The 25,808-nt window shown below is 40.6% G+C and overlaps 1 protein-coding gene and 1 long non-coding RNA gene across 3 annotated transcripts in view; one reads left to right on the top strand and one right to left on the bottom strand.

The window, feature by feature from the left end:
- Nucleotides 1-5,719: 5,719 nt before the first annotated feature.
- LOC116102548 lies at nucleotides 5,720-6,321 on the bottom strand. Of its 2 annotated transcripts, none has more exons than XR_004123219.1 (2): nucleotides 6,043-6,321; nucleotides 5,720-5,935 (listed from the first exon to the last, which is right to left on the bottom strand). It is a non-coding gene; the product is annotated as an uncharacterized LOC116102548 (long non-coding RNA). The 2 variants fall into 2 exon arrangements; XR_004123218.1 differs by having other exon boundaries at nucleotides 6,117-6,321.
- Ccdc81 (coiled-coil domain containing 81) overlaps nucleotides 5,905-25,808 on the top strand; it is a 39,110-nt gene continuing 19,206 nt past the window's right edge. The window contains exons 1-7 of the mRNA XM_031387288.1: nucleotides 5,905-6,822; nucleotides 11,422-11,483; nucleotides 13,125-13,281; nucleotides 16,232-16,488; nucleotides 19,982-20,061; nucleotides 22,974-23,095; nucleotides 23,911-24,034. Of these exons, the coding sequence (XP_031243148.1) occupies nucleotides 6,744-6,822; nucleotides 11,422-11,483; nucleotides 13,125-13,281; nucleotides 16,232-16,488; nucleotides 19,982-20,061; nucleotides 22,974-23,095; nucleotides 23,911-24,034 (881 nt within the window). The 5' untranslated portion in view covers nucleotides 5,905-6,743. The remainder of the gene's footprint in view (nucleotides 6,823-11,421; nucleotides 11,484-13,124; nucleotides 13,282-16,231; nucleotides 16,489-19,981; nucleotides 20,062-22,973; nucleotides 23,096-23,910; nucleotides 24,035-25,808) is intronic.

Genomic DNA, 25,808 nt, shown 5'->3' with positions numbered 1-25,808 from the left:
GAAAGATAACACTCTACCAACAGAACTATACCCAAACTCTCTGTTTAGTTTTTTGGTATCTGTATATGGGATGGATCCCCAGGTGGGGCAGACTCTGGATGGCCTTTCCTTCAGTCTCTACTCCACACTCCATATTTCCTCCATGTGTATTTTGTTCTCCCTTCTAAGAAGGGCTGAAACACCCACACTTTGGTCTTCTTTCTTCTTGAGCTTCATGTGGTCTGTGAATTGTATCGGGTATCCCAAGCTTTTGGGCTAATATCCACTTATCAGTGAGTGCATTCCATGTGTGTTCTCTCTTAAGTAGTTTCTCTTTCCTTTCTCTTCTTGTGAGAGTTGGGCATATCCTATTCTATCAAATCTTTCTCTGATTCATCACTTTGTCTGCCACTCAATTAGATATCACTTTCAAAGATAGGTGCTTCTTTCTACAAACTAACTTTGCCTTCATTATTTGGGATTAAAGGTGTGTCTATATTCCAGACAGATGAATTATAGTAAATAATACAATCTCGGAGTTCACAATGTGATCAATTATCCTGCACAGATCTTTTCAGCTTTGTTGAGGAGAACTGGAGTAGGATTTGGTTCAGGGTTAATTTTCCTTCTTTGCATAGAGTTTCTCATGAAATAGATTTTCTCCTCCAGCTGTGGGTAACAGGCACATTACTTGAGCTTTTATGACCTGATGACTGTCCCCGAACCCCCACACCCAATCCTTTGGTTGATTTTTTTTTTCCAGTACCATAGGCAGTTTCCTCATACATGTGACTAGTCAGTATTTGCTTCCACAGAATTCTGAGTTGTGATTGCTTTGGGCCTGAGATAAGGTATACATCATGGCAGGGAGCACATGGCAAAGCAAAGATGCCCACTTCATAGAAGGCAGGAATGAGGGAAGTGGGAAGCGTGAAAACTGGGTGAAAGGATTAGTCTTCAAAGACACAGCTATCATAACATGGTTCTCTCAACCAATTCCCATCTCCTGATCACTCATTTAGCCATAAATTCACCAGTGAGTTAAAGTATTGATGAGGTTATTGATGAGGATCCGAACCTGAGTTAATTACCAATGGCCAAGGATTAATCAATCGTGTTTATGAATTGAAACCTCCATAATACCTCTAGAAGAAGAGGTGCAAGAAGCCTTTGGGTTGGTAAATAAACTCATTTTCGTGCCAGAACAATGAGGTTGGTTTTCTCACCACTGTGGTCATATATCTGACAAGAAGCAATTGAGGAAGAAAGGTTTATTTTAGGTCATAGTTTAAGGGTATAGTTCATGATATTGGGGAAGTGCCAGCAGGTGTGGCTCTTTGCTGTGTCATCAGCAGTGTGAACTCTACCACAGGATAGAGAAATAGGAATCTCAGCTGGGTCAAGCTACAGAGTTCAAGTTCTGACCTCTGCCTCAGTGACCTAGTTCCTATAGCCAGGTCCCAGTACACTAATTAGTGTCTCTTTCTGAAGACCAAGTACACATTGAGCACATAAGTCTGTGAGAACATTTTACATCCAAGCTGTAACAGATGGCACACCCTTACTCCCTGATGGGGCAGAAGCTCCAGTGTCCTTCTGGACCCTGTCCCATATACCTTTTATCTGGGTGTATGTTCTTCTTTCTTAACATTCTTTGTCTGTATAGGAAAAGGAAAATTTGGTTCAGAAATATCAATATTTATCTAGTCACATAAACCCATTTTTATTAATTTTAAGCTTTCATGCAGGTCTTTGAATGCCAGGTTCCTTACGGTAGTACATATGAAATGGAAGAAAGATAGAGATGATGTAAGTGGAGCAGGTCAGGTGTGGAGGTAAATATTGGTTTCCCCTGCTGTTTATAAGTGGATAGAAGTGTTACATATGAGTATCTCTATCATATTTATTGTTAAATGAGACCACATTTATTATACACAATGAAGCCTATTGTGTGATTTATGTCCTGCAGGGATAAAGAATAGTGATGACGTTATTTATTTATTTTTGACATAGTCTATTTTTAATTGTTTTGAAGCAGGGTCTTATATAGCCCTGAATGGCCTGGAACTCTCTCTTTAAAACAGATTGGCCTCAAACTCATTGAGATCCCCCTGCCTCTGCCTCTTGAATGCTTGTACTGAAGCATTCAGTGTTCCACCACGCCTGGCTCTTTCACCTGCTCACCATCCCTCCCCACTTTTAAAATTAGCATCTTTTTCTTGGAGTTCCTTTCTACTGTCTTTATACTTTGAACATGACACTTATTATATGTTATAAAGAAACTTGCAGTGCATCACAGTTAACTTCTGTTGCCTGCAGTCAAAATAAAACTGAAAGAAAATGAGTCATTGAACACTTGAGTTTTAACTACCAGTCCCATAGCAGACTTCAATTAGAGAAACAGAGCCTCTCTGGTTGTAGAGAGCAGGGAGTTTACAGTGGAAATAAGCTCTTACAAGGCCATAGTGCTAGTTTAGTCAACTGTGTCTGGTGTTGGCCTCTGTAAAGGGGGTTGGGACTGAAGTCAGCACAACCAACAGAAGGCCATGAAGTAGGATGAAGGGAGTAAGGAACTGTGGGAACTGGTAGGAGTAATCTAGAACCTGTCAGGCTTGGGTTAGGTTGTGGGTTAGGTTGTTCTGGTTTCTCTCTCTACCTTCACAGCTGATGTAAAGGAAATGATGGGAATCCTGCTGTGGTGTCTGTGGTATAATTTTCACTTGCTCAAAGGAAGTTTATCAAGCATCCTGAGCTAACAGGGCTACAGGTGGCATATCCCATATGATGGACACATATCAATTAAAGGGCTTAATGCCTGGGAGAAAAATTGTAAGCTGATTGTAGGCATATCCTACGGGCTACTCATCATCTCATGGCTTCTCCATGGTCATTCTGAACCCTGTAAGAGAAGATCTCCATTTTGCCTCAGGGGTCAGAATTCTCCTCAGTGGCCCCCACCATGCTCCTCTGTGCCTGTGCGCACTGGGAAGCCAAACACATCCATTGCTTTGCTTATTGCTGATCCTTCAAACAAGGAGACCATGCAAGGGTGACATCAGGTGATGAGAAAGGGAAGAGCGCAGATGAGAGACACAGTCAGAAAAGAAGAGAGGTTTTTTAAAAGATTTTTTGCTAGTCCTGCATGTGAGTCCAAGTCCTTCTTCTTCTAGTCCTAGAACTTAGATGGGCTAGGACTCAGATTCATACACCCGCATTCCCCCGGGCCCAGAGTGCTTGGGCCCGGGGGATGCAGCACCAGTTCAGAGGAGATAGCTGCTGCTTTAGACCCAGTATGTTTCAGATAGCCTCAGAGGTACCTCAACTGTTGAGCTGCCAGATTTTTCATTTCTCTTTTGCAATGATTGTAAAAGCCTCATGTTATTTTAAAAGAAATACACTCAGATTTTACACCAAAAAAAAAAAAAAGATTTTTTATTTATTTATTATATGTAAGTACACTGTAGCTGTCTTCAGACGCACCAGAAGAGGGCGTGAGGCCTCATTACAGATGGTTGTAAGCCACCATGTGGTTGCTGGGATTTGAACTCAGGAGCTTTAGGAAGAGCAGTCAGTGCTCTTAACCTCTGAGCCATCTCTCCAGCTCCAAGAAGAGAGAGTTTATTTCTTTTTGTGTGTCAAAATAGCAAGAACCATGTTTGCATTCCAAATGAATCCAACGTGATTGCCTGTTAAAGTTAGGCTTTCTTTTATTTCCATGGACCATTAATGTGGCAAGGATCAGGCATGAGTAGTCAACTAAATATACTTTAGTCTACAATTTTAATTTAATTTATTTTATATGGTTATTTAAAAATGATGCCTTCTGTTTTCTGAGATTATAATATAGTGAAATTGTTTCTCCCTTTCCTTTCCTCCCCCCAAAGCCTCTATATATCTCTCCTTGCTCTCTTTCAAATTCACAGCCTATTTTCTCATTAATTTCTGTTACATATACCTGTGTGTTTGTACATATTCCTAAACACACAAATGCAACCTGCTCAGTCTGTATAATAATACCTGTATGTATACTTTCAGGGATGACCCGAGGATTTTTTTTTATGTTTAAAAGTATATAAAATCATTCTACATAGGGTTAAATATGTAAATCACATTGCTATACATAAAATAAAGTGTGGTTAAAATAAATAATTCTCAATATTACATTTATTTCTTTAAAGGATTCTTTTTTAAAAAGATTTATTTATTATTTTATTTATATGAGTACACAATGTAGCTGTACAGATAGTTCTGAGCCTTTATTTGATTGTTGGGAATTGACTTTTTTAGGACCTCTGCTCACTCCGGTCAGCCTCACTAGACCCCGCTTGCTCAGTCCTTGCTCGCTCTGGCCCAAAGATTTCTTATTATAATTAAGTACACTGTAGCTGTCTTCAGACACACCAGAAGAGGACTTCAGATCTCATTATGGGTGGTTGTGAGCCACCATGTGGTTGTTGGGATTTGAACTCAGGACCTTCGGAAGAGCAGTCAGTGCTCTTACCTGCTGTGTCATCTCACCAGCCCCTAAAGGATTCTTCTTGATGTTCCTTTTGAGATGGGATGTAGTATAGCCCAGGCTGGGCTTGAACTCTGATTCTCTGCCTCTGCTTCTTATGTACTGGGATTATAGATATTTGCCACTTCAACTCCTTTTGAGAAGGGATATAGTATAGTTTGTCCCAGCCTGGGATAAACAGTCCTTTGGGTATATGCCCAGGAGTGGGCAGCATAGCTGACCTACCTATACTTAAAAAAAAAAAAAAATGAATACCGTTTCTCTAGCATGATAGAGATATTAAAGTAATATAAAGTGTTATTCTAGTTTCATTTCTGTTGCTGTGATAAACTACCTAGATAAGAACTTAGAAGGGAAAGGGTTTATTTCACCTCATAGTTCAAGGTTATAGTCCCATTATATCAGACAGAATAGCGAGTGCTTAAAACATTGCAGTTTGGGCAGAGAGAGATCAAAGTGTGTGTGCTTATCTTGTGCTCAGTCCCATCTCCTCACAAACAGGGTCTAGGATTCTCTGCCCAGGGCCTGGTGCCACCCACACCGGGCTGGGTGTTCCTATATCAATGAACATTACCACGACAATCCTCACAGGCTGGTGGACAGGTAAATCTAATCTAGTGAGTCCCTCATTTGGATTCTTTCCAAGTGAGTCCACATTGTTTCAAGTTCACAATGAAAACTAACCATCATAAACACTATATGTGAATGTGTTGATGTCCAAGTATGACTACTGTGCAGCATAATGACATCTGTATAATAGCCATTATCAGTGCAAACAAAGAAAAGCACCCTGGTTCAAGTGGACAGATTACAGCTTTTTTATTCTCAGCTGCAGTGCAGCCTCTTTTGGGTTTGGTATTTACATATAAATCAGAGAAGATGTTTAAAAATGGCAACTGTGGAACATTTCCTTTTTCTTTCAGGTGGTTTATCAACTCTGGCCTCTGTTCACATCACATGCCAAGAGCTCCTCTCGGCTCTCCATAGCAGCAACCACCATGAAAATGTACTTGCCCTTATCTAAACCTTTTCCATAACCCACCAATGTACTCTGAGTTACATACACATGAGAGATGAATATATATTACAGAAAATAAAAGTTTTGTAAGAGGATGCTTTCAGTAGCATTATTTCTGATGTCCACAAATGAAAACAACTCAAATGCTCAACAGGGAAATGGACACAGAAATAGGCAAGTCAAAAGGAACACACACACACAAATGATAGAGCCAGATAGAACAATTTGTATTATATGTCTTAGAAAGTTCAAACACTGTCAAAGCTAATGTATAGTTTAAGGTGGGTTAATGCCCACAGGGGAAGGCAAGGCACTTCTGTGATGCGGACAGCCTTGTTTCCAGATGGGCTTGACACTGCATGCTTAGCAGGTAGGAGAACACCAACGTCATCTGCAGGAGTAGGTCTGCCCCATTCCCTTCTCTGTAGGGAAGGGAAAAAGAAAGAGCGGAAATAAAAACATAAACTGCCTTCATTCTCCAGCTCTCCAGCTCCAAAGAGAGGAGCCTAGAAACCAAACCAAACCAAACCTGACAAGAGTTCAGCTCAAATCCTCAATGAGATCAGACAGACATAGCTGTTGGTCAAGGGCGCACTCTCTTACCACCGCCGTTAATTCTGGATGATTACAGTAAGGACCACCTTCAAGGCCAGGTCTTCTTGCTACCCCGAGTAAGAGAGAAAGAACAACGGTTTTTGTTTTTGTTTTTGTTGTTTTTGTTTTGTTTTGTTTTGTTTTGTTTTCCTTTCTTTCTCTTAAAAATGACTTTCTGAAATGACTGTCTGAGTTCTCTAGAGATCGGATTCTCTTAAGGGGACGGACCTTGAGGCCCTAGCAACCGAGCGAGCCTTTGTCGCGTCATAGCAACGCTTTCTGCTATCCCTTTCCCAAGGCCTTCTCCGTTCAGCAACCCTCCACCCTCCATCTCTGCAGGAGGCCCTCGCTGTTTGAGTGGGCGTGGATGTGCACTTCTGGCTTAGCAAGGGACAGTGCTCTGGCTTCCTGTTGGGGGAACAGATTATCCGCGAGCCAGATCACCAGGGAGGGACGGCGACAAAGAATGTTTGTTTAAGGAAAAATAATATCAAAATATTTCAAGACTTTAAAAAGCATACCCTAAATTCCGGGCTGGAGGGCTGGAGGGTAGGAACATCATCTTAGTGCAAACTCCATATAACAAAGAAGAGACTATCTATCGAGGACCCACCACGGAGTCATTCGGGACCGAAGATGCTGGACAAGATTGGGCCAGGCTTTCAGGACCTGTGCAGGCAAGTGCTGCCCACACTGCCGACGCTGAGCCAAGAGGGTAAGTGACTTGATGCAGAGGTGTGTGTGTGTATGTGTGTGTGTGTGTATGTTTCTGGGTTTTAATTAAAAAAAAAAAAAGCCATGCACTGCCTGAAACCAACCTTCCCCACATTACCTAGGGAAGGTTAAAACCCTAGAGAAAAGCATTCCCACTCTTTTTCAGAGTTCACAAAAGGGCGTAGCTATTTTTGTCCTTGACATCTTGCAGGTGTGTTAAAGAAAAGTGATGTCTGTAAACAGGTAATATTCACGGAAAATTCACTGGGGCAGTAGAAAGATGCAGTCCATTGTTTAGCATAGTTTCTTAGGAGAGTCACCACCCCTAGGCCCAGGCCCTCCCTCTCCTCCACCATGAGGGGAGGGAGTTTTGTCTGCCTCTGCTTCTACAGTGCTGGGATTAAAAGTTCCAGGTCCTGCCTCTTACATCTTTTTAGCATTTTGTTGGTTATTTTGTGTCTTGCTTTTTTTTTTGTAAGCTTCAAATGAATTTGCTGATATGTAAAAAAAAAAAAAAAAAAAGGTTCACTGGGAAGCTGGCACTGTACTGAATCTATAGAAACCTAACACCTTGACAATGTTAAACCTTATCCACAAAATGTTCTACTACACAGTTATTTGATTTGATGTCTTTCATCAGCTTTGTAAATACTTTCTCATGGATTTTATACACGTTTTAAAGATCTATATATAAATATTTCTTTTTTAGAATTATAAGTTGTGTTTAATTTTTATTTTCTTTTTTGTTTTGTTTTGTTTTGTTTTGTTTTGTTATTTGAGACAGGGTTTCTCTGTATAGCCCTGGCTATCCTGGAACTCACTCTGTAGACCAGGCTGGCCTCGAACTCAGAAATCTACCTGCCTCTGCCTCCCGAGTGCTGGGATTAAAGGCGTGTGCCACCACTGCCCAGCTATTAACCTTGTTAATTATGATTTAATTGTGAAATGACCCCCATAAGCTTATATGTTTGAACACTTAGATCCAGTTTGGTGGCACTGTGTGGGAGACATTGTGCAACCTAGTTGGAAAAGATGGGTCACTGGGGCATTCTTCTGAGGGTTATAGTATGGTCCTGCTGCCAGACTGGACCCTCTGCTTTCCAATTCATGAGATTCCTGCCACCACATTTCTAATCATTGTGCCTTCTCCATAATGAGGACCTACACCCTGAGTCAAAATAGCCCTGCCTTTCCTACATTTATTTGTTGAGTATATAGTATACCCAGAAGTGGAGTCAATTGGTGCAATAAACCTGACCATGGGGTACATAGACTTTTTGGAACTGGCTTATAGGAAGTGTGTGGCAAGGTTCTGAGTTGTGTGCCAGAGAATTGGTCTCAAAGCTTAATGGGTCACTCTGGTGAGAGTTAGAAAATAGATAGGAGTGTGGAAAATAGAGACTCCTTGTGAGATTCAAGAAGGGAACCAAGACTGTATCAAGAACTGATGAGAGGTCATTTATGTTGGATTCTAGGGAGGCAAAAAGTGATTACATTCTGCCAAATCCACTGGAGATTTGTGTGAGTATGAAAAAAGAACAGAGTGATTTACCTAGCAGAGGGAATTTCAAGATAGGTTCACATTTAGGCTATGTCATGGTCATTAATTTTTTACTTGATTTATAGTGAGAAATTAAAGTAAGAAATAGACCAGAAAAGAGGTAAGGAATACCCAGTTTCATAGCAGAAGACTTTGAAAGAGTTAAGTCTGCTATCATTGTTAAAGAGATTACCACCATTAAGGAAGAGCCTAAAGTCTGCTGGGGCAATGTGGAAGGTGACTTGAGAGCAACTCATCTATGGCTCCAGGGTGTGGAAACACATGCTCACTTGAAAAAGGTTCTTCCAAAAGGATCATTAAAGTTGTGGCCTCAGGATTTCAGAATAGCAGCCCTTCCCTCTCCTCACCCTCTTTAGTTTCATTTTTGACCACACAATCTCTTCCATACAAGCTTTCCCACCATGACACACTGTCACACAAAGGCCTAATCACTGGGATGCCTGATCTTGAACTTGGAACACCTCCAAATCTCTGAGCTCCAGAAACTTTTTTATTCATAAGTTAGCCATCTCAGATATTTCTTTGTACTGACGCAAAGTCATCAAATATACTAGTTTTCTGAGTCCTTGTGCGTGTGTGTGTGTGTGTGTGTGTGTGTGTGTCTGTGTGTCTGTGTGTCTGTGTGTCTGTGCTGGGTTTTGTCAAATGATCAGACTTTTCCTTTTTAGCCTAATGTCATAGGTTACACTGAAATTGATTTTTAGATAGTATTGAAATTATTTTCATTTTGAGATTTAGTGGTAATCTTTCTAAAGCTTAATCATTAGAACAAATTATTTAGGAATCCTAATTGGTAACGTTTACAAATCTATTCTAGTTGAATTGTAGAGGCCTAGAGCTTCTTTCTTCAGTAAGAAATAGCAAACTTCCTTTAAACAACTAACCCTTTTATGTAACTCTGTCTGTCCAACTTTATTGAATAAAACATTACCATAGACTTTGATCCATTATCTCAATCAACAAAGACCATGCTCAAATTCCCAGCTAAATCAAAGAGTTTTCATCAGGGTTTGGTTACACAGTATACAGTTTCTCCTGGCCCTGGTTAAATCATTTCCTCTTTGTTAGAGATAATTTTCCTGAAATATGAGCTGCATTTTATGTGGTCATAAACTCTTTATCAGTTTTGCCATCACAATCCTGAAATTTTTCCTTGTAAATCAGAAGGATGAGATGTTTGTTAGTGAGTTAATGACATTTATGTTGACAATGAGAGTTTTTCAGTACGTAGTTGGGATTGATTGATAGACTTCCTTCTCCCCCACCCACTTCCATGAGATAGGGTTCACTATGTAGTCATGGCTGCCCTGGAACACTCTATATAAATCATGCTCACAGAGATCCACCTGCCACTGTCTCTCGAGTGCTGGGATTAAAGGCATGCAGCAACAACTGCTGGCCTTTGATAGACTTTGTTACTTCTTAGCAGCAAGAGGTTGAATCTTTTGGGCTACTGGGTATGGAGCAGGGAGGGTGACTGCTCTGGGATGGTCACAGTGGAGGAAAGGCAAGAATTATAAAGAGCACACACTACTGGTTCATGGTGTGTCTGTGTCCACACTTGTTTAATTGTTGGTCATGAGTTCCCATCTTTAAACTGGTTCCAAAATGCTCTTGAGAAAAACTGCTGCTGCCTATTCAGCAAACCTTCCTGTTTCCTGCCACATTATTAGTAAGAAGTATTTCATGACCCTGATATGTCAGAATTAAAGGCTATCATTTTCCTGCTTTAGTTAGTAGTTTAAACCATTAAGAGAAAAATAATAACAGTTTGCATTGTTGGAGAAGAATTGCCTTTTGTGGCAAGCTTCAAACATGTCCTCAAGTGGCAGTCTGCTAGAAATTATCAAAAGACTTTCTTAGTCTTTTATTTTAATTAAAATTTAGCCTTCTTGATTTGTAAAAAGTTTCTAATTGGGAATGATCACCAATGACATATGTTTAGATTTAGGATGGTAAGATATAATTTTCTATATTAAGTGCTACTCATATCCAGACTACATATTCATTTCACATGTTAACTCTGTAGTATTGGTAATTGTTTTTGTTTTTTTGTTTTGCTAGTTTTTGGAGATTAGGGGAAGAACTAAATTGAGTACAAGAAAATAAATACAGAAAGCCTTCAAATCAAAATAGAATTATGATGTCTATATATTTATTAAAAAGTGGTCTGGGGTCCTTTCCCATAGTTAATTTTTATAAGTTATTATTGTAGATATATATTAGTGTACTTGTTATTTCCAGAACATATCATACTAGAAGCAGTAAATTGGGATGCACAGGGAGCCCCCCAGAACAACAGCAGTAGAGAGGGGACAGCTGAAGTTTAACAGTGACACATAAACATGGAAAACGTTATTTGAGAATTTAACAAAAGGAAGATGAGTAGGTACAGTTAATGTACAGAGTTGGCAGCCTTTCATGTCTCAATGGCCCTTGGCTTTGTTCCTGTTTTAAAGGATAGAGTAAGAGTTCATGTTCATTCAGGTGGTCCAGAGTGAACACTTTAGAATGGATGTGAATGGAGTCACTAAGAAAAAAAAAACCAACTAGATTTTAGTTGATTAATACTCCATGTGTTAGATAAAATGAAGCATGACTGATTTCCTTTTATTCTAGAGAGATTTTCTTTACATTATTATTATCATTATTATTTTCACTATTATTACTGTTGTTTAGTGCTAAGATTGAACACAGGCACTCATGCCTGTTCTACTACTGAGTCATACACCCCCCTCCCTTTTTGTTGTAGTACTGAAGTTTGGAGCTAGGGCCTCATACACACTGGATGAGCATGGCTCACTGAGCCACACTCCTGACTCTATTATTATTGTAATTAAAACCATATCTTTGGAACTTATAGGCATAGCTTTTAGTTAACAGGAAAGTTAATTTGGGGGAATGATTTTATATTCTGTTCTGTATGAATTAGAAGTTATTGTCATTTAATCATTTCATATTTATACTTTTGCTTACTAGGTTTAAATACTATTACATGGTTGCTCACATAAATTGTTTTTATTTTCATTTGAATTTCAGAAGTCTCTACTATCTGGGGGAATGTTTCAGATTTTGTGGAACGGCAGCTAACTATGCACAAGGTAGGCTTTCCACTGCAATTTCAACACAGTAGTCTGAGAACCATTTCTTATGCAGGCTTGAATACTTTTGCTGGGGGTAGTGTGGGGGGTCACTCCTTTATTGTTATTTTTATTTTTTGATACATGTGGGAAGCTTGATCTTATCCTTAGGCAATGCATCTGTAAATGTTTCTCCTTTAGTGATATAATGAGCACAAGCTGCTCAGTCTGGGCTTATGGAAAGAAACTAGATGAGATATATTTGTGACTGATAGTTCCTGGCATGGTTGTGGAAGGGTATAACACTTTTTGTTCTGCCATTTTTTTTTCTGGGAATAACTTGTAATTGGATTGTATAAATACAGAAAGTAAATTCAGCTAGTGCAAAATGAGAAACTGCCTATGGTTAGACTGTTTCTTTGGTTAAGTCTTGGGTTTAAATGCTCTAGAACTTGGTAGAGACTTTTGGGAGGAGCTTGGAGGCAGTTAGGAGCTTGTACAACTTTTGTACCCTGCTCACATGTCCTAACTATGACAGTCAATGGTTGAATGAACTCCCAAACATTGCTTTGGGAATTTGAATTATTTATCACCTTTTAAAATTGGCAGAGTATTTGTAAAGCTTTTTTTCTCTCTCTCCATTTTCTTGAAAAATCAACAGGCTTAATGATATTGGTCTTACAACCTTTTTGCATGTGACCATGACTGCAGCCCATGAAGTATTCTCCCATTTGCATGAAAGATGCATGCATGTCCTGGCCATTAGACACTCTAGCTGGCTCCATTCACTCCACGGCTTTTTTATACTCTTGTAGATTTGAATTTGAAACCACTGGTATATAATATCTTTAGGGTATCACATGTCATATCAGAGACCTTGAGGTTGAAGTATTTGCATTTACTCAGTGACCATTACACTGTGGGTGATGGATGCCCTGGATTACTCAGCGGCCATGATTACACTATAGGTGATGCCTTGGATGCAGCTTTGTCTGATTTGTCTGATTCCGTTTCTTTTCTTTTCTTTTCTTTTCTTTTCTTTTCTTTCTTTCTTTCTTTCTTTCTTTCTTTCTTTCTTTCTTTCTTTCTTTTTTTTTTTGAGACAGGGTTTCTCTGTATAGCCCTCGTTGTCCTGGAACTCACTCTGTAGACCAGGCTGGCCTTGAACTCAGAAATCTGCCTGCCTCTGCTTCCCAAGTGCTGGGATTAAAGGTATGCGCCACCACCGCTTGGCCCATTTTATCTTATCTACTTAGCCAATTTCTTAGTTAACACATAAGATACCAATCTTCATTATGACATTGTTGAATATACATGACTATACTTCATTCACCCTTCCACTGCCTTTCCCACTAGTAAGCTGTCTGACTTTAAACAGCGGACAAAAAATCTGAGAGAATAAGAAAACCAAGATTTCAGTAAATTGAAAATGGTCGAATTTATGTCATATAGATATTTGATATAGATTTTTAAAAACTATGATACCCATACACATTTTCATAGAAATAGTATATCTATGTACAAGGCCTCACAGAGATTGCTAAGTTTTTATGCCTAAGGCTTAAATCTTCAGTTTCTTTTTGGCAACTGGATGACTATCAAACTCTGTCCTTTAATGGAATTGTGCGCATTGTTCTTTTTGTCTCCTTTTCTTTCTTTCAGGGTGTTCAGATTTCAGGACTTGGAACTTTCACTTTCACAAGGCAGCAGCTTGAGATGGGAAACAAGAAGTTTATTCTAGTGCAGAGGCCGGTGTTTATCATGGCAGAGAAGTTAGTGCAGACCCATGGACTCAAACAAAACAAAGTATTTTCTCCTGGTAAATTATTTTGACATTTGAGATTTTTTTCAGAAATTTATTGGCTCATTAAGACAAATGGAAAAGGTAAAACTTCGTTGGTGCCATATTAGTTTCTGGTTTGAGAGACTTGTGCTTCACTGTGCACACACTTGTGCCACAGGATGCAAGTGGGGGTCAGATGACAACCTATGGGAATTATAGCTTTCCTACCCGTAGTTCCTAGGGATTGAATTCAGGTCCTCAGGGCTTGGTGGCACATGTCCTTACTTGACGAGTCATTCTACCAGCCCTCGGAGTTCATTTTAGACACTAACAATGTAAGAAGCATGGGAAGAACAAGTTCATTTCAAAGCTATGCAACAGAGTTCTACAGGCTTATACTCATGTTTCAGATTCTAAGAAATTAAAAGTGGCTATAAAGAAGAGAAATTGAATTTAGGATCCCTGAGTAATGAGAGAATAAAACCTTGTCTCTACCATATATATAATTAAATTATCAAAAGTTAAAATTTAATAAAGCTGGATTTAATGTATATTAACTTACAGGGTTTTTTTTTATACCCTAAAACAGTCCTTTCATATTTCCTTCTTTTCCTTCCTTTCCTTTCCTTACATTTCCTTTGCTTTCCTTTTTTTCCCTTTCCCTTCCTTCTTCCACACATATTTATTGAGGGCTCTTGTGCTACAGTGGTAAGCAAAACAAACCGAACCATTGTATTTATCCACTTACATCCAGTGTGCGGCCTTCACCGATCCTGCTGCCATGGTTGTTCACTGTGGAGGGCTCAGCTCCCACGGTCTGTATTCCTTCCTCCTGTTCCTCAGTCTTCAGATGCATCATAATCTTAAAAAGTAGTTTAGATCTATAATTCATTTGTACAAGGTGTAGAAATATCAGAATTAAGTAGTTCAAATGAACAACCTGTCTGCATCTTAAATTTGGAGTTAAAATGATTCATTACTAACTAACTAGATAACCAAACACTGTAGAGTAGTTTTCAGTAATCAGTAAGGTATGACTCTTAATCTGCAACTTTCAGGATTAAGGGTTGCAAAAAAGCAGCTTTGGTGCAGGAACTAGATCAGATATGATGCGTAGGAAAACATGCCTGTCTCCACCTGGGGAGGCTTCGTCAATAGAGAAACTGTGGGACAATATCTCAGGAACTGTAAGAACACACCAAGACTTTGAAACAGAGTGAACCCCATTGGGAACAGCCTGGGCATGTCTGTTTACTGTAGCAAATTGGGGGGACATAATTATGACAAAAAATAATAGGTAAAGCTCACTCGTGTGGTAAGGGTGTTAGGATCCATCTCATGAGAACTGCTGACAGGTTTGCAGTAGCACATTTGGTACTAATCCAATTTTTAGCTTTGGTAGAGCCCTTTGGATTACTGCAAGTTGGTGAAATAAGACAAAAGCTCATGCGGAGGCAGAATCAGTGTGGAAGGGATAGGAGAGAGTTCAGCCAAGAGCTGATGGGAGTAGGTAAGAATGGGGAAAGCTATGCAGTTACTAAGATCACAGTGACTTCTTGGTGGTAATGTAATGAGCTCGTTTTGAGACTTGTTGGCACTCTGGCATTTTCCTAGGGATGTTTAGACAGAGGTGACTCCCAGGGCTTAGAAGACCAGTAGAGGATATAAAGAAGCAAACAAGGATAGAATACTGTGGAAAAACCAACCCTCCCAAATCAATAAATACATGAACATCAAAACAATGGCTCAAGCCCCTCGGTATAAGGAGTAAAGGAAGAGGGAAACCAGTAAGTAGGCCAAGGAGGAAGGTGGAGAACTGTGTCAGAAGTATAAGAGAAAAGAGGCCATGATCCCCCCCGATAGGTCAGAAATGGAGGGATTCACAAGTGTCCACTGGCTGCTCATCCATCACAAGAGAAAGTGTCTTCTCTGACATAAGTGGGCTGGAAGACTCTATGCAGAGATGCAATGAGCTATGGGAAAGCAGGCAAGCTGATCTTCTGTTTTAAGAAATACACATTAAAGCTGGGCAGTGGTGGCACATGCCTTTAATCCCAGCACTTGGGAGGCAGAGGCAGGCAGATTTCTGAGTTTGAGGCCAGTCTGGTCTACAGAGTGAGTTCCAGGACAGCCAGTGCTACACATTAAAGAGGAGCAGAGTGAGATGTTAGAGAACCATTGTTCACTGTGAAGGAGACTGGGGTGATGTAGTGAAGGTCACGTCCAGTAGGACTGCTGCTAATTCTTAGCATTCAGCAGTAAATGAGCATTTGAAAGACTAATTCACGTTAGGAGAATTCTTGGAACATGCTTCTCTGAGTCTTGCTCCTCTGCCAGTGAACCTTGTTTCTGCTGTTTGTCACGGTCCTCTCCAGCCTCTTTGCTCTTGATGTTTTTCTGACCCGCGGACCTTGCACAGCTCCTACACCAGTTCTAGTCAAACAAATCCTTGCTTCCTTTCAAGGATGATGCAGTCTTGCTCATTTGTCTTGTCATTTGTGAGCTCCTTGCAAAGGAAAGATTTCTGCATTTTGGCTCGTTTGATACCTCTGTGTAAGACTTAGTTTCCTGAAAGGTAACTTCCAGTGAAGATGGCTATCTTTTAAAATATTTACAATTTCAAACATTTACCCTGCTGCAGAGTGTTCTCAGAGACTAGGGAGCTGAAAACCTCAGAAACCTCAGACTAGAATAAAGGCAGTTCAGCACTGCTCTGTCCCCTAGCGAGAACAGAATCCTTGGTAGATGATTTAGATAGACAATTATTCTTATTGTGAACAAAATATATTACACATCTAAGTGAAATTGTGCATGTATCAATGACCATTATATTCATTTTCTGCAACAATATTACAAGTAAAAGGGGGAAGCATGGATAGTTCTGTTTTTTAATGTTAATCAGGTAATTATTTAAAAGTGTCTTTATTGTAATCTTTATCATGTATCTTAGTAAAATTGCCTTTCTCCCACTCTTTTTCTTCCCCAGGCGATATTCCAGTTGTTCCACTTAATTTTGTCATGATATCCCTGGAGGGTCCATTTAACAGGGACACAGTAGAAGGCTGTGTTAAGGAGACACTGCTTTTTCTATCGAGATCCATTTCCGTCAAACAAAACGTGGAGTTCACATTCAAAGGAATTGGGGTCCTTTCGATCAGAGACAGCAAAGTGAAGATGAGATTTTATAAGGACTTCCTCTGTTCGATGGATGGAAGTGGCACCTTGACTAAAGCCCTTGCAAATGTAAATTGTTTTCTTCTTCTAACTTTCCTGGTTTCATTTCTGTTGCTGTGGCAAGGCAGCCTGACACAAAGGGTTTAGATTAGCTCACACTTCCAGGTTACAATCTGGCATAGCAGGCATGTAAGGTGGCAGGAGCTTAAAACGGTTAATTGGATCACACCGGGGCAGTCCAGGAACCAAAACTAGGGAATGGTGCTCCCCACTTTCAGGATGTGGATTTCACATCATCAGAGGCAATTGAGATAGTCCCACACAAGCATGACCACAGAACAATCTGAATTAGACAGTCCCTCACAGAAACTGTCTTCCTAGGAATTCTAGATCAGATTAAATTAATAGTTATACTTAATCGCATAACCTCTCTTTTCTTTTCTTTTCTTTCTTTTTTTAAAAAAGATTTATTTATTTATTATATGTAAGTACACTGTAACTGTCTTCAGATGCACCAGAAGAGGGCGTCAGATCTCATTATGGATGGTTGTGACCCACCATGTGGTTGCTGGGATTTGAACTCAGGACTTCCAGAAGAACAGTCAGTGCTTTTTTTTTGTTGTTGTTGTTTTGTTTTTTTGAGACAGGGTTTCTCTGTGTAGCCCTGGCTGTCCTGGAGCTCACTTTGTAGACCAGGCTGGCCTCGAACTCAGAAATCCACCTGCCTCTGCCTCCCAAGTGCTGGGATTAAAGGCGTGTACCACCATCGCCCAGCTATAACCTCTCTTTTCAATCAGTGGTTCTGATTGGGCGTGCTGTCATTAAAAAGTCTATTCAGAACAAGTATGGTGTCACCCACCTTTAACCCAGCACTTGTGAGGCAGGCAGATCTCCCAGTTTGAGGCCAGCCTGGTCTACATAGTGAGTTCCCAGACAGCCAGGAAAACCCTGTCTCAAACCATCCTCTCTGCCTCCCAAAATACCATTAAAAAAAAAGGGAAATGTTTGTGTTGACATATTTTAAGTGACAGTTTTCCAGATTATGTGGAAATGCTTGGCCAGTTCCTTGACACCCAAATTTTGAGTCAGTGCTAATCAAGGAATAGAAAAAGCAATAGAAACTCATAGTTCTGGACATTTTATACTACCTCACTGCTGACAAAGTTCTCCTGCATGCATTGTTAATTTAATTTCAGAATACTACAGAAACAGTATCATAAATTGTCACTCTGATTTTCCATGCAGAATGTGGAGGTGTAGAGAGGTCCATTGTGAAGCCCAAGTGAGTCAGATAAAGCTAGCACAGGAATTCAAGCCTACGGTTCCTCTGCAGTCAGTTTTTGCAGCTTGTACTGTTTCATCTTAAAGTTTACCACAAAATCTAATTCAAGCCATGCAAACATACTTTGAAGGTTTTTTCTTTCAGTTTATTATTTTTTTAATGTGTTTTGCCCACATTTGTCTGTGCACGTGTATTTAATGTCCATAGAGTCCAGGAGAGGGCGCCAGACCCCTGAGGATGGAGTTACAGACAGTTGTGAGCCTTGTGTAGCATGCACTGGGAATCTAACCAAGGTCCTCTGTAAGAAAAGCTGGTGCACTTAACTGCTGAGACATCTCCTCAGCTTTACAACTTTTAGCTTTTAATTTACAGTGCCATAAAATAAATTTCACAAGTGTCACCATCACTGTTAACCATTAAGGAGCTGGCATGACGGTCACGATAAGTTAGATAACACAGAATTCTTTTATTAATTAGATGTTTTCTTTATTTACAATATCTCCTTTTTCAGATTCCCCTCCAAAAAAAAAAAAAGAAATAAAAATAAAAATAAAAATAAAATAAAAAAACCCAAAACTAAAACAAACCCCTGTTCCCTCCCTCCTCCCCCTGCTCACCACCCCACCTTACTGGCCCTGGCATTCCCCTACACTGGGGCATAGAACCTTCACAGGGTCAAGAGCCTCTCCTCCCACTGATGACTGACTAGACCATCCTCTGCTATACATATGCTGCTGGAGCCATGAGTCCCACCATGTGTACCCTTTGGTTGGAGTTTTAGTCCCTGGGAGCTCTGAGGGTACTAGTTTAGTTCATATTGCTGTTCATGCTAAGGGGCTGCAAACCCTTCAGCTCCTTGGGTCCTTTCTCTAGCTCCTTCATTGGGAACCCTGTACTCAGTCTAATGGATGGCTATGAGCCTCTACTTCTGTATTAGTCAGGCACTGTCAGAGCCGCTCAGGAGACAGCTATATCAGGCTCCTGTCAGCCAGCACTTGCTGGCATCCACAATAGTGTCTGGATTTAATGACTGAATATGGGAAGGATTCCCAGGTGGAGCAGTCTCTGAATTGTCTTTCCTTTAGTCTCTGCTCCATAGTTAGTCTCTGCAACTCCTTCCATGGGTATTTTGTTCCTCCTTTTAAGAAGGAACAAAGTATCCACACTTTGGTCTTCCTTCTTCTTGAGTTTCTTGTGGTTTGTGGTTTGTATTTTGTGTATTCCGATCTTCTGGGCTAATATCCACTTATCAGAGAGTGCATGCCATGTGTGTTCTTTTGTGTTTGGGTTACCTCACTCAAGATGATATTCTCCAGATCCATCAATTTCCACAAGAATTTCCTAAGTTCATTATTATTATTTTTTTCTAAGTTCATTATTTTTAATAGCTGAATAGTACTCCATTGTGTAGATGTACCACATTTTCTGTATCTATTCCTCTGTTGAGGAACATCTGGGTTGTTTCCAGTTTCTGGCTGTTACAAATAAGGCTGCTATGAACATAGTGGAGCATGTGTCCTTATTACATGTTGGAGCACCTTCTGGGTATATGCCTAGGAGTGGTATAGCTGGGTCCTCAGACACTATGTCCAATTTCTGGAGGAACTGCCAAACTGATTTCCAGAGTGGTTGTACCAGCTTCCAGTCCCACCAGCAATGAAGGAGTGTTCTTCTTTCTCCACAACCTCGCCAGCATCTGCTGTCACCTGAGTTTTTTATCCTAGCCATTCTGACTGGTGTGAGGTGGAATCTCAGGATTGATTTGCATTTCCCCGATGACTAAGGATGTTGAACACATCTTTAGGTGCTTCTCAGTCATTCGGTATTTGTCAGTTGAGAATTCTTTGGATAACACAGAATTTAAAGAGGCAAAGAAATAATCAGTAGCATTTATCCAGTATCAATGTGATTGAGGACACACAGCAACTAGCAGCAGGCAGGGGGACAAAAGCTGAACTGCCTATTTTTAGGATCCTGTGGCCAAGAGTGTACTCATCTGATAGTTTCTGGACATCTGCTCACTTTCCAAAGATGTCTAAAAGAAGCTTCAACTCTTAGGGAAATTTTCAAAAAGAGTAGCTGCCTTGAGAGAAGGCGGCGTTTGTGGAACTGATTTTTGGCTTCCCAGGTGGACTTTGGTGAGGGAGGTCACTCTTGCTGGACTTGAAGCACCGAGCAAATACAAACAGTCCACTGGTAGCACCGCCAGGGAGGCAGCCTGCAGCGTCTTGGTCTGTCTTGGGTCACAGTTCAGGCATAACTTTTGTCTCTTGTCCCCAGAGGCCTGGCACCATGGACTCGGTGCTGTCTAGCAGAGAGTCCTACGGAAAGCGTCCCAATAGCGCGCTGGCCTTTCCAAGGTGAGTGTTGCTCTATGGGTTAATCCCGGCACCAGTTCCTTGCTTATCGGGCCGTATTTCTCTCCCCCTTTCTGCCTCTGTCTCTGCTTCTCTCACTCCCTTTCTTCTTCCCCTTTACCATCTCTGTATAAGCACCAACCAGGAGTTTATCGCATATATTTTCTACGGTTAAGTTTTAGAAAGATGAACCCAAAAGATTCTGATCCTATATGCCGCTCATCTTAGTTCCTGCAATATTAGTAAAACTTTTACTAGCTCGGTTTCCTCTGTTTTCTTCCACTTCCTCCACCCTTGCCTCTTTTTCTTTCAGCTCCCAGCAAACGTCCTGTCTAAGCATTGACTATTCCGACCAAGCACAATGTATCCTCAGGAGGATGGTGGGTGTTCTTGGGGGCTGGCAATGATAATTGTAACAATAGCAATAGTAACTGCTCTTTGGAACATATTCAACAGTTAGGAACTTTCTCAGTAGTATTAGAGTCAGTCTTAGTTGTCATTATATAATATACATCTTGCAATTTCCTCCATTTTATGGAGGTGTAAATTAGTTTAATTCTTTTCTATTTTAAGCAAATGAAATAAAATAGTAAGAAGACTAAAAGAAGAGCCCTGGAGGCTTGTGTTTTGTTTCCTATTTGACTCTTACCCACGCACTGTCACTGTGTGTTCTGACTTTATTTGTTTGTTTGTTTGTTTGTTTGTTTTGAGGCAGGGTTTTACTGTGTAGCCCTGATCGGCCCAGAACTCACTCTGTAGACCAGGCAGGCCTGGAATTCAGAGGTATCCAACTACCTCTGTCTCCAGAGTACTGGAATTAAAGGCATGCACCACCACGGCCCTGTATGGTCTGACTTTCTTAACCGTTTGAAAATATTTATTTTTATAATTTTTAATTGCAAGTGTTTAGTTGCATGAGTGCGGGTGCCCTTGGAGGCCAGAGGTGTGTGTCAGGTTCTCCAAAGGTTGGAGGGAGGTTATGGTTACGAGCTGCCTGACATGGGTGCTACGAATTGAACTTGGGTCCTCTGGAAGAGCAGTGTGAGATCTTAGCCACTGAGCCACCGCTCCAGCTCCTGTGTGACTGCCATGCCATTGATTGGCATTCAGGTCAGGCGAAGGGAACTTGGACAGTAACAGCCAACTTCTCCGAGTCATGTTTTTCTCAAATATTTTATGTCTCTGATCTCCTATTGTGTTTAGGTTGGAACACCCCCCACTCCTAGAAGAGCTAGTTGACACATGCTCAGAAGAATCAGTTAGTCTGATGTGTGCATCTAGTAACTGAAATGCCCACAGAGCTGGTGAACGGCCAGGCTAGAAATAAATGACTACTTTGCTCCTTAAAAATAAACCAATGAATTCAATAATTTTGATTTCATTGTTTGGGAAGATACGTTTATCTATCCTCTTTGTTTTGCATTGGTTAATTAATTTGTGCGTATATCTGTGTGTGGACATGGGCATGCCCTGTGTATACAGACCAGAAGACAATTTACAGGAGTTGGATTTTTTCATCCCCCATGTGAGCTTATACAGAGGGTTTCTCTGTGTAGCCCTGGCTGTCCTGGAACTCACTCTGTAGACCAGGCTGGCCTCGAACTCAGAAATCCGCCTGCCTCTGCCTCCCAAGTGCTAGGATTAAAGGCGTATACACCACCACTGTCAGGCTTTTTGATAGTTTGATTGATACATTCTTTTTTGTTTTCTTAAGATTTATTTATTTATTTTATGTATATGAGTACACACTGTAGCTGTACAGATAGTTGTGAGCTTTCATCTGGTTGTTAGGAATTGACTTTTAGGGCCTCTGTTGCTCCAGCCGGCCCAGCCAGCCCTGTTGGCTAGCTTACTCTGGTAGACCCGGCCAGCTCAGTCCCTGCTTGCTCTGGCCCAAAGATTCATTTATCACTATAAACAAGTACACTGTAGCTGTCTTCAGACGCACCAGGAGAAGGTGTCAGATCTCATTACTGGTGGTTGTGAGCCACCATGTGGTTGCTGGGATTTGAACTCAGGACCCTTGGAAGAGCAGCTGGTCCTCCCACCCGCTGAGCCATTTCACCAGCCCATGACTGACACATTCTAAGAGGTGGTGAAAGAATATTCTATATGAGCATATTGAAATGGCTATGAAGAGTCAAATACTCAGAACAAACGTTAGAGTTTATTTCTGTGAAGTTTGGTCCTTAAATTTACTTAAAGGCACATATTCCCATTCCAGTGGGAGTGCCCTGAACTCACACCTGAGACCAAAGAAACCCTTCAATTGTATATACCAACTGGACACCACTTTCCAAACCATCCCTTTGTAGGTCTGTCTTTCCTTCTTTCCTTTTTTCTTTCTTTCTCCCTTTCTTTTCTTTCTTTCTCTTCCTTTCTTCCCTTCTTCCTTCCTCCCTTTCTTTCTTTCTTTCTTTCTTTCTTTCTTTCTTTCTTTCTTTCCTTCTTTCTTCCTTTCTTCCTTCCTTCCTTCCTCTCTTTCTTTACCATAGAGAGAGGATGGGGAAATGGATGGAGGAAGAAGGAGAGAAGTCGTTATTGTAGGGTACAATACAGGTTATGATTTTGTGACCTTAAGCTGACAGGCATCTCTCACAGATATAAAAGGATCACAAAACACAAACTGAAACTAAAGGGAAAAATATCTAAATTGAAATATTCAAGCAATTTCTTCATACCAAGCTCTCTTGGGGGCCCATGGTACAAGGGTATGTGGTTTTGACAGACTCCCAGATTTGGCTTCCAAGAGAGTTCATGCTACATATTTAGCAAGGCTGATATTTCAACTCCTTGAAGGAAGTATGCTTGTTGTAAAATCAGAGAGGTGGTGGGTTGCTTCCTTAGAATTGAGAGTTCACATAGTTATCGGTTCAGGACCAGGGCAGAGGACAAACATCTTCATTCCTTCTTAGGATTGAGCACAAAGAAACGGAGAACAAACTACCCATGGAGATCTTTGGAGAGGAAGGTGGAGAGAACAGACCAAGGAAGATCAAGTTGAAAGACCAGTCAGACAAAGAAGAAGGAGCCAGGGGTAGGCCAATGGTTTATGGGCACAGTCTATTATTCTTGACTCTTATGCACTAGGTAATATTGCTTAGTAACTTATATGTAAATGAATATCAAAGTAAATAAGGTTAATGTATTAGTTACTTTCCTGGTTGTTATGAAAAAAGAATCTAACAAGAAGCAACTTTAGGAAGGACAGGTTTATTCTAGCTTATGGTTGGCTTTCAGGGGTTAAGCATGGCAGGGCAGAAGGCCAGCGGGTCATGCATGTTGTATCTGAAGCCAGGAAGCAAAGAGTGATCAGGTAGTAGAGCCCATCTGTAAAACCTCAAGGCTCACCTTCAGTGATTCTTCCCATCCGTCCCCAGCAATGTCCTATCTTCTTAAAGGCTCCTTCTTAACCTTTTCAAACAGGGTCACCCACTGGGGACCAAGTGTTCACATACATGAGTCTATGGGAAACATTTCAATTTCACATTTAAGCCACATTCATCAATAACCATCAATAATACTATTATTATTTCTTATAGACACCTTTTATTCTTGGAACTCTGTACCTTGCTTTAACCCTATGACTCTCAGTCTCTTACACTATCTGTTGGGTGGTTGGATCTCTGTTGCTTAACCAGGTCCTGATAAATAACATAAATGCGTGAGGTAAACTCTAGAGCATACTCAATTTTAATAGGGCAAGGGATATTTAAACAAAAGAGCACATCTTACATGAAACTACTCCTTAGTAAAAACCTTCTGAATTTATGTGTGTATTCTGCTACCTATTTAGCTGTTTGAGAATTGAAGAGAATGCCACATGTTATTTGCATTTGTTATTTATTTTAGAGATCTCATCACCCAAGAAACACCGTGATAGGCAATCTATCTCTCCTGCTAAAGTGACAAGCGTCAGCTTGCTGGACAAGTTTGAGCGAAGTGGGAACGGTGGGAAGATCACAGCCTCTGAAAAGTAATCCAGTGACTTTTTTCTCTTGCATCTTACTAAATATAATTTTGAAGTCTTATTTTTTTATTTAATGCATATGAATACTCACTGTAGCTGTACAGATAGTTGTGAGCATCTGCTTGCTGGGAAGGACCTCTGCTCACTTTGGTCAACCCCGCTCACTCTGGTCAACCCCGCTCGCTCTGGTCGGCCCCGCTCGCTCTGGTCGGCCCCGCTCGCTCTGGTTGGCCCCGCTCGCTCTGGCCCAAAGAAGTACACTGTAGCTGTCTTCAGATGCACCAGAAGAGGGAGTCAGATCTCATTACTGGTGGTTGTGAGTCACCATGTGGTTGCTAGGATTTGAACTCAGGACCTTTGGAAGAGCAGTCGTTGCCCTTATCCGCTGAGCCATCTCACCAGTCTTAATTTTGAAGTCTTGCAAGACACAGGGCATCTTAATAATTCTTCTGTTCGTTCCTTTATTAATTGTTATTGAGGGAGGTGATAGGGATTATAGAGGTGACCAGGGTTGATAATATAAAGAAAGATCCAGACACGTAATGGGGAATAAGTTTTACTCAGCTGAGGTAGAAATAGAACAGGGAGCACTCAGCCTGCTCGATTGCTTTCAGAAATGACTTCCTTGCTGTATAGGCATAGTTGTTAGTTAGCCATCTCATGACAGTTTTCTACTGACATTAAATGGAATGTAAGTTTGTCACGTGGGCCTGACACTCAATTCCTTCTTTATTCACTGATGTTTCTGACTGACCTGCTTTTTGCTGTCTTTCTAATGTCTTCTTTTTTTTTTCTTAAAATTTTATTTATTTATTTATTTATTTATTTATTTTTGTTTTTCAAGACAGGGTTTCTCTGAGTAGCCCTGGCTGTCCTGGAACTCACTCTGTAGACCAGGCTGGCCTCGAACTCAGAAATCCACCTGCCTCTGCCTCCCAAGTGCTGGGATTAAAGGTGTGCACCACCACCGCTCGGTCTTAAAATTTTATTAATTATGAATATGAGTGTTCTATCTGCATGTATACTTGTGTGCCAGGAGAGGGCACAAGATCCCATTATAGATGGTTGTGAGCCACTATGTGGTTGCTGGGATTTGAACTCAGGACCTCTGGAAGAGCACTCAGTGCTCTTAACCGCTGAGCCATCTCTCCAGCTCCCTTTCTAATGTCTTCTGTAATGACTCTTTGAACAAGGTCTCTATCTGTTAGGAAGGACCAGTCTTTTTACTGTGTAAGTGGATTAGTATCATGTTGCTGATTCTTGGTTCATAGTTAATTCTTGCTCAACATTTTAATGAGGCTTCTCTACTTCTTCTGTTAGGTGTCCCAAAGAGACGTCTAATGTTTTGTCTCTTGTTGTTTCTAAGAGTTTCCTTTCTTAGTGTTTGTATTTCTCATTCCTCACAGGAGTTGTGACTTTCTGGAAAAATCCTTAGCCATTGTTTTCTAGACTATTGTTCTTTCCCATTTCCTTTGTTTTATAGTCTGGCTCCTATGAAATGGACATCGGGACTTCTGAGTCTGGTTTCTGTTTCTCTACTTTCAAAATACATTGCCTTTCTTTGACCTTTGTGCTGCGCTTAGAGTGACATTCTCAGTTTCATTTTAAATATAAGCATAGGTTGTTTGTGTTTTATATGTCATATATTTTATTAATGTAGAGGATGCATTTTCCTTGATTCTTTTCTTTGTTTTAATTAGAGGACCACTTTGAGGAGTTGGTTCTCTCCCATCATGTTGTTGGCCCTTTGGTCTCTCTTTTTTTTTTTTTTTTTTTTTTT

The sequence above is a fragment of the Mastomys coucha genome, unplaced genomic scaffold, assembly GCF_008632895.1.
Source record: "Mastomys coucha isolate ucsf_1 unplaced genomic scaffold, UCSF_Mcou_1 pScaffold21, whole genome shotgun sequence".
Taxonomy (NCBI): domain Eukaryota; kingdom Metazoa; phylum Chordata; class Mammalia; order Rodentia; family Muridae; genus Mastomys; species Mastomys coucha.
The sequence above is the reverse complement of the archived record's forward strand: the minus strand, read 5'-3'. Positions and strand labels throughout refer to the sequence as shown.